The sequence below is a fragment of the Macrotis lagotis genome, chromosome 2 (genome assembly GCF_037893015.1).
Source record: "Macrotis lagotis isolate mMagLag1 chromosome 2, bilby.v1.9.chrom.fasta, whole genome shotgun sequence".
In the NCBI taxonomy this organism is placed as follows: domain Eukaryota; kingdom Metazoa; phylum Chordata; class Mammalia; order Peramelemorphia; family Peramelidae; genus Macrotis; species Macrotis lagotis.
This window is the reverse complement of record NC_133659.1, coordinates 245,382,540-245,403,558: the sequence shown is the minus strand read 5'-3', so window position 1 is coordinate 245,403,558 and position 21,019 is coordinate 245,382,540. Positions and strand designations below refer to the sequence as shown.

General features: G+C 38.0%; 1 protein-coding gene across 1 annotated transcript; it reads left to right on the top strand.

Annotated features, from left to right (window-relative positions):
* The first annotated feature begins 661 nt into the window (after window positions 1–661).
* LOC141514640 (uncharacterized) lies at window positions 662–20,743 on the top strand. Its single transcript, XM_074225613.1, has 6 exons — window positions 662–723; window positions 1,158–1,598; window positions 2,882–2,970; window positions 6,787–6,901; window positions 7,408–7,503; window positions 16,491–20,743. The coding sequence occupies exons 2-6, from the start codon at window positions 1,565–1,567 to the stop codon at window positions 17,702–17,704; spliced, it is 1,548 nt and encodes a 515-aa protein (XP_074081714.1). The 5' UTR covers window positions 662–723; window positions 1,158–1,564; the 3' UTR covers window positions 17,705–20,743.
* The last annotated feature ends 276 nt before the right edge of the window (window positions 20,744–21,019 follow it).

Genomic DNA, 21,019 nt, shown 5'->3' with positions numbered 1-21,019 from the left:
CCCCTCACCTCCCAGAACTCTACTGGTCTTGCTGTCCCTCACACTGGTCACTTTTCCTCCTCCCTTCCCCTTCATCGTCCATCTGTGCTTTGTGTTTTTCTGGCTTCCTTTACATCTTAGCTCGCATCCTGCTCAGTAATGTAGGGCAGCTACTACAGCCTTAGCCTCTATCTTCACCTCATCACGGACAAGTTGTTCCTCCCTTTAACATGTGAGTTCTTGCAAAGCTCTGCGCTCAGCAGTGTTGCACATACCCACTCATTCTAGTACCAAAGTCAGCGCAGAGTGAAAGCTTAAACGCTGGTGGGCCGCCCTCCGTGCTGGAATGCCCCCTGGGCATGGGCCTCCCGGAGAAGGCAGCCTAGGCACCCCCGCCCCGCCGCACGTAGGCCGGCTCCACTTTTGTGTGCACCTGCCGTCCAGGCGCAGTGGCCAAGATTCGGGGTACAAAGGCAAATGGCGAGCCCTGCCATCACGGAGCTGACCAAATAACGGAAGGGGAAACAAGCAAACTGTACAAAAGAGATACCGTCGGGAGAAATCGGGGAGCGAGGCTAGGCGCCGCGCGCGGGGGTGGGGGCAAAGAGGCAGGGATGGAGCGGGGGAGGCGCCGCCCGGGCAGGGGCTGGCAGCAGCCGCTCGGAGGCTCGCAATGCGCAGGCGCAGACCCCTCTCGGGCCTGGAAGCCCGTGGTCTTTGTCCACTGTGGAGGCGGCGCGGGAGGTGAGTGCGGGCTAGCCCCGGTCTCCGTGCCCACGCCCCGGCGGGGCAGAGCCGCGGCCCCCGGCCGGCGGAGGTGCCGGGAGATCTGGACGGGCGGGGGAGGAGCAGGCCGCCACGGGGGCCGGGGTGGGGCCCGAGACCTTGGCGCCCTGGCCCAGCCTGGGCTGTACCGGGAAGTGAATGGGGTCAGATCGACCCGCCCCCTGACCCCGCTCCTCACACCCCCAGTGTGCCCTGGTGTGACTGTGTGTGTCTGCCACCTCTGGAGAGGGCTTCCACGTGGGGGGAGGGGAGGACGCTGCTGGACCGAAGATGGATTCACGCGTCTCGGCGCCCCGGTCACCCCCCAGGAGCGCGACCCCCCCCCAGCTGCGCCGGAGGCTTGTTCACTTTCTGGCCATGCTTCTTCCTGCGTCTTTTCCTCTCCTTTACAGGACTCTAAAGACCTAAGCCAGGATCCCAGTCCACCAGGTCCCCCAGCTTGACCCAGCCCTGCCTCTCCCTCCCACCCTTCATCCCTCATCAGTAGCTCTTCGTAGATGATACTGTTGCCAAGCCTGGACTCCAGGGACGTCCTTCCATTAGACCACGAATGTTGACAGCTAAGACACCGATGTCCCCGAACTCCGAAGCCCCAAAGAACCGTCCCTGAGTACCAAGGTGGAGGCCACCGAGCTTCGGAGCACGAGGCTGTGTCAGCGGCTCCCCAGAGCTTCTGGGCAGAGGCCGGAGATTCAGAGAAGAGAGCAGATTCGGGAATTTCAGGAGCAATTACTAACCATTCTACCCAGACAGAGAAAGACTTTGGAAGTCCATCATCAGAACTCAGAGGTGGTTAACTATGGAGAAGTCAACTCAGGTGGTTGAGGAGGAAGGTGAGAATGGCACTCTAGATGGTGAGAGTAACTTTTTGTGGAAAACAAAAAAGCTGACATCTGAGTAGAGATAATGGGAGAGAGAAAGCACTGCTCAGGCTCAATGAAAGAAAATGGAGCCTCAGTATAAGACTGTAATCACGTTATCCTGCCGGTTTTTCCCTTCCCAACTCATTTGTGCAGCAGTATATCTTCTGAAATCAGAAAGGAAACAACTTTTTCTGTCTTGTTCCTACAGTTGAGGTTTAAGGGGTTGACTTATTTATACTTCTTATCCTCCAAAGATTGATACCAGTCCAAGATGGCAGCCTGGGAAACTTGAAGGAATTAAAATTGACAGGGAGTTAAAAAGTCCAAGTTAAATCTAATTCTGTTATGTCTTGGTTGTGCAACCTTGAGTGGTTCATTTAATATCAATAATAATAATAATATAGAGGCAACTAGGTGGTGCAGTGGATAGAGCACCAGCCCTGGAGTCAGGAGTACCTGAGTTCAAATCTGGCCTCAGACACTTAATAATTACCTAGCTATGTGGCCTTGGACAAGCCACTTAACCCTATTGCCTTGCAAAAAAAGCCAATAATAATAATAATAATACCTGTACTACCCACCTCACAAGATTGTTGTGAGACTCAAGAGATGCCTATATAAAGACTTTTGTTGGAGGAAGGTGCTGTTTAGAATGTTAGATATTGTTGTGTTCTGACATTAAATATGAAGATCTGCATTCCCAATTATCCAACCTTTTTTGTAGCTATGATTTCATTTTGTAGTTACAAAAATACAATATCTAATAAACAGTAAACTTGGGACTACAATCAAGTGACTTACTTTAGACCCCAAGTGATGGAGTCTCAAGAAGTCTTAAGAACAGATGACCTCTGGAAGTAAAATATTCATATTGGTGAAGTCTTTTCCCCCGCCAAAAACTCAGCATATTGTTTCCTCATATATTCTATAAGCAAAGGTGAGCCATAGGATTTTATTTTGAAAATACAAATTTTAATTTCCTTATTGAAAGAAGAGGTGAATGAAGCACAGAGAGGTTTATACTTCTCTAGAGAGAGATTCAGTACTTCAGTCATTATGTTCTAATTCTCAGCACTTTCTCCTAGATCCTAGGGACAGCATCAATGACTGACACAACTCTCTTATCTTGAGAGCAGATGAGGCTAACTTCAATTTCCTTTGAAGTCAATCTTAAGAGCAATTGTACAGTCTTAACTAGTTAGTAATTTAGGGCAGCACTGCCTTTTCATAATGTCCAGTTTCTCCTTTCTCAGCTCAGTCTTCTCAGGACTCTTCCCTTCCCCAAGAAAAGAAAACCCAGGAGGTAGGAACAGCTGCTCTTCGACTGATGGCCAGATCTCATGTAAGTTGAACCCCCCCCCCCCCAAACGGACTATTAGTTCTCAGATTGTGGCACTTTTCCCTCTTAGCACTAGAGCTTCTCAATCTTTTTTTTAGAGCTTTTTATATTTTTTGTTTTGTTTATTTTATATCATTTTATATTATTACAATAATGTTGTTATGAGAGTAATCATAACCCCCCCCCCCAAAAAAAAGATGAGAAACCTCAAGAATAGTGTGAGAGAGAGAGAAAAACAGTGTACTTCAGTCTGTTTTCAAATTCCAATGTCTCTGTCTCTGGGATGAGTTGCCTTCCCCATCATAACCACCAGAGAAGTTGCTTCAATATTTTCCCACAGTTGCTATCACTAGCTACATTTCCTCCACCCTAATCCTCCCCACTCTCATCTATTCCATTCTCTCTCTCTCTCTCTCTCTCTCTCTCTCTCTCTCTCTCTCTCCCTCTCTCCTTTCATCCTGTCCCTGTTCAGAAATGTGTTGTATCTGAGTACCATCTCCCACAATCTTCCCTCTCTTCTATCACCTACCCCCCCTTCCCTCTCCCCATCTCCCCTTATCCCATCTGTTTCCTCTCATTTTTTCTCTAGGGTAAGATAGATTCTATGTCCTATTAAGTATCTGTTTATTTCCTATCTGAACCATTTCTGATGGGAATGAAGGCTTATTCCTTCCCCCACTTCTCCCCTCTTTCCATTCCATTGTAAAAGCTTTTTCTTGACTCTTATGTGAAATGTCTTAGCCTCTTCTTCCTCTCCTTTCCCTTCCTCCAGTACTTTCCTTTATCACCCATTGACTCCATCTTTTTACTATATTCTGTCATTATATTTAGCTCCTTCCTGTGCCTTGTTTATGTATGCTCCTTCTAACTGCTCTTACGAATGAGAAAGTTCATATGAGTTATCAGTATCTTCTTCCCATGCAGGAATACAAACAGTTCAACATCATTAAGTTCCTCATAGTCCCTCTCATCCACCCCTTCTATGGGTCCCTCAAGTCCTGTACTTGGAGATCAAACTTTCTGTTCAGCTCTGGTTGTTTCAGTAGGAAAGTTTGAAAGTCCCGTTTCACTGAAAGTCCATCTTTTCCCCTGAAAGAGGATGTTCAGTTTTTCTGGATAGTTGATTCTCAGTTGTAAACTAAGATCTTTTGTCTTCCAGAATATCATATTCCATACCCCATGAGTCCTTAATGTAGATGCTGCCAGATCCTGTGTAATCCTGACTATAGAGTCATAGTAGTTGAGTTGCTTGTTTCTGGCTGCTTTTAGTATTTTCTCCTTGACTTGGGAGTTTTGGAATTTAGTTATAATATTCCTAGGAGTTTTTCTTTTGGGATCTCTATCAGGAGGTGACTGGTGAACTCCCCCAGTTTCTATTTTTATTCCCTGCTTCTAGGATCTCAGGGCAATTTTGCTGTATTATTTCTTGAAAAATGAAGTCTGGGTTCTTTTCCTGGTCATAACTTTCAGGTAGCCCACTAATTTTTAAATTATTTCTTTTGGATCTGCTTTTGAAGTCAGTTGTTTTTCCAATGAGATATTTCACATTTTCTTCTAATTTTTGTTTTTCTTTGGTATAGTTTTATTTCTTCATGTGTCCTCGCAAAGTCATCAGCTTCCTTTAGTTCCATTCTGCATTTGAAGGAGTTATTTTCTTCAGAGAGCTTTTTTATCTCCTTTTTCAGTTGACCAATTCTACTTTTTAAGGCAATCTTCTCCTCATTTGCCTTTTGTGTTGCTTTTTCCATTTGACCTAAACTGGTTTTTAGTATGTTATTTTCTTCAGTATTTTTTTTTTTTTGGTATTTCGTTCACCAAGTTGCTAACTTGGTTTTCATGATTTATCTGCAATTGCTCTCATTTCTCCTCCAATTTTTCCTCTACCTCCCTTAATTGCTTTTCAAAGTTTTTTTGAGCTCATTCATAACCTGAGCTCATTTTCTATTTCTCTTGGAGGTTTTGGATACAGAAGCTTTGATTTTGTCATCATCTCAGTGTGTATTTTGATCCTCTGTGGGACCAAAGAAACTGATTTACCACACTGCCAAGGCTTTGGGAGGTTTTGGGAAAAACCACAGGGACTTTAATTTTTCTAAGGTCTCATGAGAGGCTCTGACTGCTCTCTTGCCTGTGTTCAGGCCCTCCCCTCTGCCCTGGGGCTGTGAGGATGATCCCTACTCTGCTGTGGTAGTGTTGTGGGGGTCCAGACTGCAACCTGGATCTGAGTGTGGGCAAACAGCTGAGTCCTGCCCCAGGAAGAGCAGAGAGACCTCTGCAGGCTCCCCTGACCCCCTTTCCATCTATGGGCTAAGAGTTCAGGATATGCAGTGTGGCTCTGCCAACTCCCACAGCAGGTTGCCACCACAGGAATGCTCTGAGGCTGGCGCTGTGCTCCGTGTTCACTCTGGTTTGGCAGAGTTTTTTAACAGCCCCTTACAGCTGTTCCCATGATCCTGGGACAAGAAGGCTGGAAACCGCCCCCTCTGTCATGGACCCAGGTGCCCCGGCTTGGCTGTGCTGTGGCTGCAGCTTTTTCCAAGCCCTGTCCCAGTGGAACAGACCTTTCTTGTGGATTTCTAAGTTGTCTTGGACTGGGTAATTGTATCACTCAGTCTTTCTGTAGGTTCTGCCCCTCTAAATTTTGGCTAAAGACATAATTTGACAGTTTTTGGAGTTTTTTAGAGAACAGGTTCCCAGGAATTCCTGCCTTCAGGCCACCATCTTGACTCCACATCCAAGTTTCTCAATCTTAACAAAGATTCTAACATAAGTCCTTATTCCAGGAGATTTTAATTAATTTGAAGGCTCTTGAAATTAAAGATTCAGATGCTTGAGGATTACATCATCGAAAATGCCCTCTATTTGTTTAGTGCCCTTTTTCAGTTCATCTGATCTTCCTCTTCAAATGAGATAAACTTTCTAGAGTTTAGTTCTTCAGAATCTTTTCAGAATGTGAAAATCTTGGCCTCCCACTGTAGGCTACTATAGTTAGGCTTCCTGCTTCAGTTGTCATTGTTTTTCCCTTCCCAAACACTTGAAGGAATTTTTGCAGGAGCAGACTTTAGGAATTCCTTTCTTACTGGTAAGGCATTACTTGTACTAGCATTTGAGGAAAAAACACCAATTGTGTATAGGTAGAAAATTATAGATACTGTTACAGAAATTAGTTGTGTTCAGGTTTGGACTTAGGATTTAGTTCCTTTGGTCTTGGATTCATCACTTCCTTTGCCCCCAAACTTTACCTCTACCTCTAACTCAGTCCCCACCAAGATCATTTTCTACTTGACTATTCCAAGAATTGTGTCATTCTTATTAATTCTTCACCATCTCTACCTTAAATCCAAGTTAGATTACCTATATACTACCTTTTTTTGACTTTGCATTTCTCTTGGAATGTCTATAGCTCCTTAAGTCCTACCATCTGTATGAAATTCTTAATATTGTCCACTGTGATCTCTCCTTTCTTTGAACTGTGTAGCACTTAACTTTTCCCAATGCTTGATAACTGTTTTGTTTTATTCTCCAGTTTCTTACATAACTGTCCTCTCCTTATTAGCAATGTTGTGAAAGTCTTAAAAGATAGAGATCATGTCTTATACTTTAAAAAAAATAAATATTCTACATCTAGCATGGTGCCAAAACATGCATACCTGAGTTGGAATATTTCATTTGAAACTAATATTATAATAACACTTCTATTTTCCTTAAAACTTCTGATTTTACAACTCTTCTTAGAACCATCCAGGATTTAATTGTGGGGTGGGGAGGGAGGCTGGTTGGAGATGATCTTAGGGTAAGTAAAAATGTTTTGTGTTTCAGGAATCAGTGACTTTCAAAGATGTGGCCATGGACTTCACCCCAGAGGAATGGGGGCAGCTGGACCCTGCTCAGAGGGATGTCATGTTGGAGAACTATAGGAACCTGGTCTCTTTGTGTAAGGACAGTTCTTCCTTATGACTCAGAATCTGATTTTGGGAATTCATCATTTTTATACATAGTACCTGAAATGTATTGCTGGATTTTGACTTGGGTTTAAGGGATCAGAGATTCCTAATTTCCTCTTTGTCTTAGGGAAAAGACATTAACTCTCCCTATTTCTTTTGGAAATGTGAAACATTGTTGAGCCACTCCTGAGAGCTTTGGTTTCCTTATCTTTAGTTTCCCTTGGCCAGAGAATCTCTCCTAAAGGATCAGTACAGACACTTCTGTGGATGGGAAATTACCATCTTATAGCAAGGAAAGTGCAATAAACTCCCTGACTGGTCCTCCCCACTCTCCTTGGAAACAATTACAAACAAACACTTTTGTCCATCATGCCTTTCTCTGAACCTTTTAATAATGCTTTCTCTTCCCGATTGACTAAGAGGTTAGGACTGAGCTTCAGATGGTTCTTTGGACCAGTGACAAATGTCAAAGTCCCATTTCTTTTCCACTTAACAGGGCTACCAGTTTCCAAACCTGATGGGAGCTCTAATTTTGATCAAGGAGAAAATCAGTGGATGATGGAGAGAAAAGTCCCAAGAGGCACCCATCCAGGTGAGCAAGAAAAAAATCAGGCAAGCGAGCCAGGGTGTCAAGTCAGATGCTTTCCATTAATGTAAGAATGACAATTTTAAAATATTATTTTGACTTGCTATTCTCTCCTTGTTCCCGTCTTCCTCTCCATTCCCCTTTCACTCTTCCTGGTTCCATATCTATCCTTTCTTACTTCCATACTAAGAAAAAAGAAGAATTCTTTATCTATTCTTTCTCAGTTTCTTTTATTCCCTACCCTACTCTCCAGGCTGTTTGCTATACAGCTTTATTGATAAACTGTAATCCCACTTCTTTCTAATCAGAGCCTTTTGTGAGTCCTCATCCTCCTTTATTTTTAGTGCTTTGATTCTTTTTACTGTTTTCTACACAAACTGTGCTAGATATCACTTTGTTACTTTTTTATCTTTGTACTTCTTTAAGGACTCCCTCTCTTTTTTGGGGGGTGGGGTGGGGAAGATCCTCAACAATCTTTAGCTATTCAAGTCCTACACATACTTTGGTAGAATTGTACAGAAAGGTAGAGGAACACTGAAGCAATCAATCACCTAGGAAAATGTTTCAGTAATTCAGATTGAGATGAAAGAAAATGGAAAATGGAGAGTAATTGACTTTTAAAGACACTCCTTCCATATATGTGTGATTTTATATTCTAAATGGTTGTCCTACCTCAGAAATTACTATCTTATTCACTGACTTACCAATTTCCTCTTCCCTTCCCCCTACCCCCATTAATTGTGGGATTCTTCAAAGCTCTATCCTGTCCTTCTGCTCTTCTCTATATATGTTTAGACTTGTAGAGAGCCCTTGTATATATGTATATGTATACGTGTGTGTGTGTGTGTATATATGTATTATATATATTATATTCCTATAACCTAGACTAGAAACTTGTTTTTAATGCTTCCCTTTTCTTCTTTCCTTACAGACAGTCACCACTTCTTATCAGTTATTGTTTTGATTCTCCCTTTAACTATTGCTAGTGCTATACCACTGACCCTAATGATCTCAGACCTGCATTATTTTTGTTGATAATTTTATTTATAACATTTTATTTTCCTGGATAATTTCTGTCACTCTTGGCTTTAAAAGTTGGAAATCTTTTACAGTGCTACCAAGAGACAGGTACGATTTAAATACATGGAAAATGTCAGGGTATTTTGAGAACTAAATAACCACTACTTCAGATAGTATATAGCATGATCCAATGTGGAATCCTGTTTGTGTTTGCAGGAGACAGTAAATACGTAAATTTGATTTTGGCACATTTGTAAATTTGTTGTTTTTTTAGAGAGATAGATATGTATGTATTTGTGTATGTACGTGCATGCATGTGCAACAGGATCTTCTAAAACCAAGCAGGAGAATATTATACTTAATGTAGATAACTTCCATCATCCATGTGCCAGGTGAATTAAAGTAAAGGGAATAACCAGAGGTAGAAAAGACCAGCTAGATGATTGGTGTATAGCAATTTAAATGTTGACAGCCTCAATAGCAGTAAACCTCATTAATGGCTATGTAGCACAATGGATAGAGTGCTAGGATTGTAGTCAAAAAAACCTGATTTCAAATATCACCTCAGATATTTAGTATGTATGTGACTCTGGGTAAATTGGTTAACCTCTAACTGCCTCAATTTATGCCACTTAAAATGGGGATGATAGTAATAACAACTCCCAGAGTTGTTGTGAGAACCAAATGAGATAAATTGAACCAAATGCGATAAATTTCGTAAACACTTAGCAAAGGATCTGGCAAATAAGTGCATGATTAATGATTGTGTCCTTCCTTGTTTGAGAGACAATTCAAAGAAAAAATTTATGTCTTGATGAAATATTAACTTTGAGAGCAAAAGAAGGAAGGAAAAAGAAAAATTCTACCTTTTATATCTAGAAAAATGGGGGATAAGAGTGATATTTTAAAGTGAACATAAGGAAATTTTGTGAAGGCTAGCCATATTGGATCGAACAGTGGTGATAAAGTTAGTTTGGACATCTAGAGATATGTAACAGTTGTTTTCATTTTATGTTTAGATTTGCAGAGCTAGTAACTGATGATGTTCAGTATAACATCTGAGTTGGAATAATAGTTTAAAAAAGCATAAAAAATTAAATATTGCCAGGGATCTTAGACACTATTTAGTCTAAATTGTATATTAACAAGAATTTACAACAAATTGTCATATGTCTGCTTGAAGACCTCAAAGAAGTTTCTTTTTTAGAGAGTTTTAATAGAGAATTCTTTATTTAAGGAGGTTGACTAGTTAAACTAGTTTTAATTTAAACTAAAATTTTTTTCAATAAAAGATAAGTGATTTGAAATCACAGAATATCATTTCTTCTTTATATCCCTTTCATCTAGCATGATGACTTTTTCATAGTGAATTCTTAATGAATATTGGTTGAATTGAAGTTCCATCACTTAGGCTTCTGAAGTCAAAAAGAACACATCTAATCTTTTCATATAATGTCATTTTAAATATTTGAAGATTGCTATCATATATCCTTTATTTCTTCTTGCTGCTAGGCTAGGCATTTCTTTACAACTTGTTTTTCCTAAAATGTGGTTTCACAAATTGAATGCAATATTCCAGAAATCCTCAAGTCTTTTTGCCTTTCTTGTCACACTATTGACTTTTTTTTTATTTGCTATCATAAGGACAATTGTACATAAGGCATCAAATCTTTTTCTTAGGAAATTTTGTCTAGCTATACTTTCTCTCATCTTGTACTTGTGAAATTGATTTTATTAACTAAGGTGTAAGAGTACATTTATCTCTATATATTATTGAAATTTATTTACAACATTTTATTAGTATAGCGAATGAAAAGTTGGTTTTTGAAGTCTAAAAAGTCTAGAGTCCTGCCTTAGGCACATACTGGTTATGTGATCCCGAGCAAGTCACAATCTTCTAGTGTCCCACAAAGTTCTCTAAAACAATAAGTTGTGGATATCACCTTTGTGATTTATGTGGTGGTACCTATACCTCAAAACTGCAATGTGGTTTCTCTACCAGTTGCCTCTGATGTTATAGTTTCTATGTTCTGCAGATCAGTTGAGCAGAGTGGAGGCTCATTACCTGAACTTCAGAGATAAACTGAAATTGAACTACTTCTCAATCCAGATGCTGTAAGTAATGAAGCACAAAAGCCTGGGCATACAGTATCATGTAAAACTGATGGAATAGCTAATGCAAAACTGGAAAGTAAAGTGAATAATGAACATTTAAGGTTGCATCTGATTATAAAAAAGGAAAAAGAAAAGTTTTATACTCCACTCCTGGCAGTTGTGATGCCCAAGTAGAAAATTCTAAATGCAATAGTAAAATATTAAAATAGTAAAAATAACATTTTCCCCCAATTGGGTCTGGAGCAAATATTATTTTTGGATTTAATTTTCTTTTCATCTGGATGTGGATGGCATTATCCATAATAGGTCTTCCAGGATTATCCTAGCTCTCTGAACTGCTGAGGGGAGCTGCATCCATCATAGATGATCAGTTCACAATGTTGTTGTTGATGTGTATAATGTTATCTTGGTTCTATTCCCTTCACTCAGCATAAAGTCATGTAATTCTTTCCATACTTCTCTAGGGTCCAACCATTCATGGTTTCTTATAGAATAATAGTGCTCCATAACATTCATATACCATAATTTATTCAGCCATTCCCCATTTGATAGGCATCCTCCCAATTTTCAATTCTTTGCACATGTGGGACTTTTCGCATTTTTTTATGATTTCTTCTGACTTGCTGGGTCAAAGTATTTATTGCTTTTTGGGCATTAGCTTCATTTTGCTCTCCAGAAGGGTTGGAGTAGTTGACAATTCCAACAGTGCATTAATGTCCCAATCCTCCCATAACTTCTCCAATATTAATCATCTTCCCTTTTTATCATCTTAGCCAATCTGATAGGTGTGAGGTGATATCTCATAATTGTTTTAATTTGCATTTCTAGGGGGCAGGTAGGTGGTGCAGTGAATAGAGCATGGGCCCTAGGGTCAGGAGGACATTAGTCCAAATGCAGCCTCAGACACTTAACTAATTACCTAGCTGTGTGACCTTGGGCAAGTCACTTAACCCCATTGCCTTGCAAAAACTATTAAATAATTTGCATTTCTCCAATCAATAATGATTTGGGGCATTTTTCCATATGATTATATATATACATATACATATATATATATATATATATATATATATATATATATATATATATGTATATGTATTGCCTGTTTGGGATTATGACTTGTATTTTAGAAATGGGATCTTTTGTATTTTGTATTTTAGGACAAGGAAAAAGAAAGAAAACCATGGGATAGGAAGGAAAAAACGTAAGAGGAACATAAAGAGAGACCTTTATCAGAATCCCTAGCTGTGAAAATTGTTTCACAGGTTTCTGTTTTCCTTCTAATCTTGGCAGCATTATTTTAATTAGTGCAAAGACATTTTAACTTAATTTAGTCAAAGTCATCCATTTTGCATTTTATAATGTTCTCTATTTCTTGTTTAGTCATAAATTTCTCCCCTTTCCATAGATCCAATAGATAGTATATTTCGTGATCTATTCATTGGTCTATGGTATCACCCTTTATGTCTAAATCCTGTACTCATTTTGACCTTATTTTTGTATAGGTTATGCCTACTTTTTGCCATATCATTTTCCAGTTTTCCCAACAGTTTTGGTCAAATAGTGAGTTCTTACTCCCAGAAGCTAATATCTTGGAGTTTGTCAAACAATCGATTACTATAATCATTTGCTACTGTTTCTTTTGTACCTATTCTAATCCACTGGTCCACTACTCTATTTCTTAACTAGTTTGGTGTCACTTTTGTGCCAGTCTGTGTTAATTCATTGCTAAAAGCATTTCCAGTTGTATTGATAGGGGTTTAAGCCTTGCCTAGATCCCAGTAGGAGAGAAGCTTCCTTCTTTTGGGCACAGGCATTGGGTTCAGAAGTCTTGTTCTTTCCCCTGAGCAGTGACTCTTGCAACTAAATAGAAGGGGGAATTCTCTGCACCTGAGGGACAGGGTATAGGACCTCAGTCCTTGCTCTTTTTGGTGTGGGCAAGAAATCTTGCCTGTGAAGATACAACTGTTTAGAGGCCTAGTTCAAACTCTGGTCAGTGGTTTATAGACCCAAGATGAAGAAGAGTTTCTATACTGTTGAAAGTAGAGGTTCAGTGACCTGCTCTCTTCTTTCTTTGGAGAAGACAGAAGGGGACAGGTGAGGCTATCTGTCCCATGAGTGTATGGTTACCAGAAAACTTAGTCTTAGCTTTAGTCAATGGACTGACTGGGAAGAACCATTCTAAGAGTCATTACAGGCAACATTGCATTAATGGTGCATTGAAACTTACCACTACTTGTGTGAATATGAACAGGGTGCAGAGACCAAAATCATAAGCATTAAAAACTTTAGAAAAGAATAGGGAAGTGGGGGAGGGAAAATAATCCAAGAGGCAGAAGGAGTGGTCCCATTCAGACACACCTGTTGTATAGAGGTGATTTCTGGACATTAGCTGAGTTTAGAAGATTTATTTCTCCAGTGAAGGGACTGGCAGTGATTAAACAATCACTTTGTCTACTTTAGGGGTTTGACTGGAGTTTATAGAATTCTTCAAGGATGGTGTCCTTCTCTCCCATCAGTCCCATTCAACTGCACAATGGTAGGACCCATCTCCAAATATGCTTCAAGAATTTGGCATATCAAAAAGCAGAGTAGGAGATGGTCTCTTATTGGATATACAGGGAAAGCCAAAAACAAAAAATGTTGTTCAGGAAGCCAACTAGTAACTTTCACAAGAAGCATCAAGGGCTCAAATAGCAATGTATATTTTCACCATACCAATACTTCATTTTGGGGCATTGAATGCTTCTCAGCCCAGCAATCTATATAAATTTGACACTGGTTATTCCTAACATCTTGGTATTTCAAAGAAATGAATCAATGACTGGATTTAATTGTACAGACTGCACTTTGGAAAGTCTGAAAACCTTTTTTTACAGAAATAGAAACCAAAAATGATGTGACAGAATATGACTAAATAGGCCCTCTTTTTAGTACTTTGATGAAAAGTATGAATTGTTTGACTGTATTTCAGTGTTCTATTTAGTTAGTTTTATGTATCTATGATTGGACTGAGGATATTCTGTAGCTAATTCCAGAGCAAAATCATGAGTATCCAGATTTCAGAAATATGCTGTAAATACTTTATCCATAGTGATTCATAAAAATATTTTTGTATTTGTTTAGCTATTGAATATGAAAAAAAATCAGGTGTGGTATATTTGACTTTTAATAAACATATAATAAAATGCCATACAATTCCTAGTTCTTGGTTCACTTTTCTGATGTATATATATATAGAGAGATTAATTAATATTCAAAATATTAATGTATATGGAATTTAAGTTGATTTATGAGGTCTGTGTGTGTGTGTGTGTGTTCACATCAGTCTCTTTAGTCATTCCTAATTTTGATCTTCAATGCAACTCACTAGTTTCTCTTTGTGTTTTCAAAACTTCCTTTTTGAGAATTTCATATCCCTCTTGGATTGATCTGCCTTATAGAATTTGATCCTATTCATCCTGTCTTTCCTCTGAATTCTATAAATCTACTTTCTCAAAGCTAGAGTGTTTTTCTGACTGTGTCTGGCTCCCTTCTTTTTTTACAAAATCTAAATTGTGTTGGGTTCACTTCCTCCCAAACTTTCCATCATTTTCACTTTAGCAGTTCCTCCTTGTTGAGAATCAAATCAAGAATAGAATTTCACTTTTCTTTTTAACTGTTTGAACCTAAAATTTCAAGGAACACACTTTTAAATGTGGAGAGCTGTTTGGAAACAGGGAATTAAATGAAAAGAATTCTCAGAGATTCTTATGTTTCAGAAATAAAAATTTTTAGCATAGTTTTAGAAAATCAGAATTATAAGAACTTGGATTTTCTATGCTCTTCAATTTTCTTTTCCCAAGTCCACAACTAGGCAATTGTTCTTGTATGAGAAGACTTGCTAGAATTGAAGATTATATACATATATATATATATATATATATATATATATATATATATACACACACATATGTATTATATATATATAATTAGTTTCTTACATATTAACAGTATTATTTGATTTCTTCTGGAAATTTTTTTTAAATTTTATGAAGACTATAAGATGTGGAGAAGATGCTGATCTGCTTGAGAGCTTCACATTCTTTATAGGCTTACATCCTTTATAGATTTCTGACTATGGAAACCTGCCTATCTTTTTTTTCTGAACCCTTTGAAATCCATTTTCTCATAATCTGAAGTGTAAATCAGGCTTTGATTTCCTTGATCACAAACTCTTTATGAGTTCCCCAAAAATTCCATCATTTCTTTTTCAACAGTCAATTTTTCCTTGTTGACCAAAAGCAGGTTCAGAATAATAGTTTCCTTCACTTTTCTCTACCCTTCAAAAAAAAATGAAATTGTCAGTAAAGTAAATTGAATAATTTATTGACTGCATCAGTTCATAAAGGTCTTTCCAAGTTTCTCTGAAACTATCCTTTTTGTTATTTATGATGCAGTAATAGTCTGTTGTATTCCTACAGCAATTTGTTCTGCTTTTTCTCTTTAGAATGTATTTCTATGGGGGGTTACTAGGTAGTACAATGAATAGAGCACTGGCCCTGGAGGATCTGAATTCAAATCCAGTACCAGACATTTGATACTTACCAGCTATATGACATTGGGCAAATCACTTAATGTTGCCTTACAACACCACCAGCACCGCACCCTCCCCCGCAAGAAAAATGTTGTACTAGAATGTACTTCTTTTAAAGACAAGGACTGATTTTCATTGTTATTTTTTGGGGGGGGGTGCATTTATTAAGTCTTAACCAGGAGCTAAGTGTGGTTTATACAAATAGAAAAATAAAGTCCTTGATTTTAGAGCATGTCTTCTAATGGGTGAGATAACACATGAGTCTTCCTGATTCCAGATCTGGCATTCTCTTCATTGTACCATCTAGCTTGCTTTATGACAATGGACCTACCCTACTTTATTCAATGTGGAAGGTTTTCACAGCAAGTCAGATAGAAGGCAGTAACAAAGCAGATATTAATACCTCTTAAGTCATTTCCATGATAACATTTTATAAGTTTCTCATGCTCAACCATTTGAAAGTGCCAAAGACTTTGATTGCAAGAACTTTCTTTACCCACAGGAGTTGCCAGCTGTATCTCCATAGGAATTGCTTTCAATGAGATAATATTTAAAAGTGTTTAACATAGTGCCTGATACATAGATACATAGATACATAGATACATATTTAGTGGTGACTAGAGGCACTAGGCTGATGCTTTGCCATTCCCAGGGCTCTTGGGTTTAGTATCCTGGGCTGCCTCAAATAAGAGATTGCTATAGTGACATAATACTGAAATGTTAACTAATTAGTGGTGATGAACTTCTTGTTCAGTTGTTTCAGTAAAGCTTAACTCTTCATGATTCCATTTGGGATTTTCTTGGCAAAAATGGTTAGAAATTTCTTTATCTTTTTACAGATAAGAAAACTAATGAGGAATTTTACAGATAAGGCAGAATAAAGTGACTTGCTCAGGGTCACACAGCTATTAAGTATTTGAGTCCAGATTTGAACTCAGGAAGATGAGTCTTCCTGATTCCAGATCTGGCATTCTCTTCATTGTACCATCTAGCTTGCTTTATGACAATGGACCTACCCTACTTTATTCAATCTGTGTTTTTTTATCTACAACCTTTCTGTTTAACTGAATTCATTGAGTTACTTTAATTCTTGCCCTTCTTACTTAGCGAATCCAATCCCCTTCTCATCTCTTCTATTCCTTTCTTTCCTCTTATTCCCATTTCCTAGGTTGCAGGGCTGTATTAAATTGTTAAAACCTACTCATTGGTTTTAATTTTAGATTTGTTACCCTATTTTGTTAATATCTTTTTAAGTTACCTTTGCATTTTCACTTCCTTTCAGACTGGGATATTAGGTCTGAAAGCAGAGAGTCAACCTCAGTACAAGAAATCTCTGAAGAGGAATCATCACAAGGGATGATAGTGGGAAGAGTTACAGAAGATGATGTCTCCAACTTGGAAGAATGCGAGGACTGGTTAGAGAGACAACAGGAAAATGAGAGACATTTGAGGCAAGTAACAGTTGCTCACAGGAAAAATCTCATTAAGGAGAGAGACTTTGAATGTAATACATACTGGAAGAGTTTTAATCAGAGATCAGTTATTGTTAATCAAGAGAAAGTTCCTACAGGAGAGAAATTGGATAACTTTGAAAGAAAGACCTTCAAACAAAACTCAAACCCAATGAAAAATCAGAGAATCTACAAGGAGAAAAAACCTTGTAAGTGTAATGAATGTGGGGAATCCTTCAGTTACCATTCAGTACTTATACGACATCAAAGAATTCATACTGGAGAGAAACCATATACATGCAATAATTGTGGGAAAGCCTTCAGCCACAAAGCTAACCTCAAAAAACACTTGAAAACTCATACTAGGGCGAGACTCTATACATGCAATGCATGTGGAAAAACCTTTACTGAGAGCTCAGCTTTTTCTGAACATCAGAAAACACATATTGGAGAGAGACCTTATGAATGTAATGAATGTGGGAAGGCCTTCAGTCGGACCTCACATCTTATTCAGCATAAGATGATCCATACTGGAGAGAAACCCTATCAATGTAATGAATGTGACAAAGCCTTCATTCACTCCTCAGCTCTTATTAAACATCAGAGAACTCATACTGGAGAGAAACCCTATACATGTAACGAATGTGGGAAAGCATTCAGTCATTGCTCATCCCTTACTAAACACCAGAGAGTTCACACTGGGGAGAAACCCTATGAATGCAATGAATGTGGGAAAACTTTTAGTCAGAGTACACACCTTGTTCAACATCAGAGAATTCATACTGGAGAGAAACCCTATGAATGCAATGAATGTGGGAAAACCTTCAGCAGAAGTTCAAACTTTGCTAAACATCAGAGAATTCATAGTGGAAAGAAACCCTATGAATGTAATGAATGTGGCAAAGCCTTCATTCATTCATCAGCTCTTATTCAGCATCAGAAAACTCACACTGGAGAGAAACCATATAGATGTAATGATTGTGTAAAAACCTTCAAGTGTAGTTCCTCTCTCCTTAGGCATCAGAGACTCCATACTGGGGAGTAGGCTTCAGAAAGTCATAAATGTAGGAAAACTTTAGAATCCTAAGTAGAACAAACCTAAGCTCCTTGGGAGCAGGGACCATTTTGTTTTTGGTCTCTGTCTCTACCATCTAATAATGCCTGGGACATAGCAGGTGCTTAATAAATGCTTGGGGGATTGAACTTGTTATTTTGTTGAGTATTTTTGCAGTCAAAGAAGGAGATTTATAAAAGATTGTAAGGCTTTTTTTGTGGCTGAACTTTATATACTTGTGACTTGATTTATACAACACATTGTCCAGGTAATGAGCCTTCATCATTTAATAAATATTTGTTTATTCACTGATGATGATAACATCAAAAACTCCTGCTTTTTCAGGAAATACATATTAAAGGAAGCCCTATAAATAAATAGGAAGTTAACAATTCAATCAAGCATTACTTACTTATCAAAAAATGGTTTTAGTTGGGCTGAGCATTTAAACTTAAATCCTTACATTCTTTTCCTGCCCACTGCCAAATCTGAAGAAGTCAAGGAATATAGGTAGTATTTCTCCCCTGGGCTGAAGAAGCCATGAAGATGACCATCTAAGTACTTAGGAAAAATATTTTTGGAAACAATACTTTTATATACCATCACCACCCCATCCCTCCACTAACAGTATCTGAAGTCTTGGAAACAAAAGTGATGGCACCTGAGTTTCAGGTCAAATTTTTTGTGATTTTTAAATTTGTTTCCACTTTGGAAAGACCTGTTTCAATTATGACACTTGTGGATTATCCTTCATTACATGCATTACTGTAATTATTCCTAATTTTGGAGAGGGTATAAAGGAAAGATTAAGAGAGATTAAAGGGCTATGCATATGTGGCAGAAACTCAGAATCAAAACCCATGTTCAAGGAAATCAGCACAAGAAGACTTTGTCCTGATGGGAATGAAATGCTCCCTAACCTGTATCCTAGCTACTGCACATAAAAGGTCCTGAGACAGTTCTTAGTGTATAAGTCACCTCAAATTCTTTTGACTTTAGGAAAAGAACAATTCAAATGAGTTGAATGGAAAGGTATGATCAGCATGAGAAGTTGATCAATTTTCTTCCCTTGGCCAAAAATTTGCTTTATCTTTTAAAGAAATGTCTATCCTTCTGTTTGCATCACCTTCATACATAAGAACCTAGTTAAAACTATTACAGTGTATTAAGAATTTAACCTCCCTCAGCTTTCTTAGTCTCTGCAACATAACTGCATTCACTTCCCTTTTATCCTTGTACCAACCTTTGTTTCATCAATTTGTCTCACCCTTCAGTACACTTTATTAATTTTCTTTACCTTCTATTTGTTCTGTTTATCTTTTCTTAACTTGTCTTTGACAACTACCTTACCTTTCTTGAGTCTACCTCTTCAGCTTTTAGATCCTCTTTAATCATCCTTAATTCTTTAATATCATCCTTAATTGATTTTTTTTTTATTTTGCAAGGCAAATGGGGTTAAGTGGCTTGCCCTAGGCCACACAGCTAGGTAATTATTAAGTGTCTGAGACCGGATTTGAACCCAGGTACTCCTGACTCCAAGGCCGATACTTTATCCACTACGCCACCTAGCCGCCCCCTTTAATTGATTTTGATACTGAAATTTCAACCCAGAACTAAAATCTGAACAAGTATTTGGGACAAGAAATTGTTCTCCAAATTTTCCCAAATTTCTGGTCCCTAAATTCAAGCTCTGGCCTATTTTACTAGTTCTTCCAAGTCACTTACACTATGTTTTAATTATCTTAAGTTGTCTCCTCTCCTGATCTTCTCCCACAAAAACTGGAAGTAGGAAAAATTGAAGAATATCCAAAGCTGAACAAACAGAATAGTGAAAGGCCCTGAGTCTATGTTATAAAAATGTAATGCTCAGTTGAAGGAACTAGGCAAGTTTATGCCTAAAAAGGAGAAGAACTAGGGAAAAATATGATAGATATTAACAAGTATTTGAAGGACTTATCTGCCCTTAAAATTAGAAATTTTATTTGACCCTGGAGGTCAGAACTAGGAAAAATGGGTAGAAATTGGAAAGACCAATTTAGGCTTATGGCAAAAAAATATTTTCTAACAATATTACCCTAAAATAGAATAGGCACTTTATGAGGTGATAGGCCTCCTTGCCTTGGAGATGTTTTAGCAGAGACTGATATAGTAGATATTATTTCTGAGATTAGAAGTTTCATTTTTTTATTTTTAATTTAATTATTTAAGGCAATAGGGTTAAGTGACTTGCCCAGGGTCATCCAGCTACACAATTATTAAGTGTCTGAGTCAAATTTGAACTCAGGGCCTCCTGAATCCAGGGCCGGTGCTCTATCCACTGCACCACCTAGCTGTCCCAGAAGTTTCATTTCTAAGGTCCCTTCCTACTCTGATTCTATACCTACTATTAATGGTTGTACTTGGTGATTTCCAGCTAACAGATAGCAAGAGAGCAGTTTGTTGGCTAGTAAGACATATGTGTTATTTTACTATGTCATATATACAAAAATTAACTTGACAAACCTAGTGAAAACTGTTCATTGATAATGATTCATGTAGGGACAAATGATAGCACCATATGAAACATAGAAATTTGCTAAATTTCTGAGAAAAATGCAGAAATTTGCTAAATTCCTGAGAAAAAATACAGAAAACTAGGGATGTATGGCATTTTCATCACTTGTTTATTGAAAGTAGAAGATTCACATAATCAAGAAGAGAACTAATTTGTATACAAATAATAAATAGAGTAAACTAAGGATTCTATCTCAATAAGGCAAATAACCTCAGAGGCATCACTGAGACCTAGTGTATGGGAATCATGGCTAGAATGTGGATCTAGAATATTTGTGGGTCCATAATATTTTGATGTTTTATTGATACTTTGTTATTTTATTAATACACTATTGTTACCAATATACTACTATGAATGGAAGCCTACCTACCTTGTAACAAAGTCAAACAAACCAACATATCTTTGGCACAGTCTATATACCCATAATATACTGGCTTTCTACCAAAAGAATGCCAATAGGAGCTCGCTCTCTCTCTCTCTCTCTCTCTCTCTCTCTCTCTCTCTCTCCATATATATATATATATATATATATATATATATATATATATATATATATATATATATATATGTATGTATTTATATATTCCATTTGGTTCTATATTTTTTCTCTGTTTCAAGTTCATGCAAGTAAAATTACATTTCTCTAATTCTGTTTTAAAATAATATTTTATTTTTTCCAATTTCATGTCAAAACAAATTTTAACATTCATTTAAAAATTTTTTTAGTTCCAAATTCTCTCTCCCTGAGATGG

Excerpts from the sequence above, each read along its gene's own strand:
- LOC141514640 (XM_074225613.1), top strand. The coding sequence starts at position 1,565 with ATGGAGAAGTCAACTCAGGTGGTTGAGGAGGAAG. Across the intron at positions 1,599-2,881 it reads TCAGGTGGTTGAGGAGGAAG|CTCAGTCTTCTCAGGACTCT; the intron begins GTGAGAATGGCA and ends CTCCTTTCTCAG. Across the intron at positions 6,902-7,407 it reads TAGGAACCTGGTCTCTTTGT|GGCTACCAGTTTCCAAACCT; the intron begins GTAAGGACAGTT and ends TCCACTTAACAG.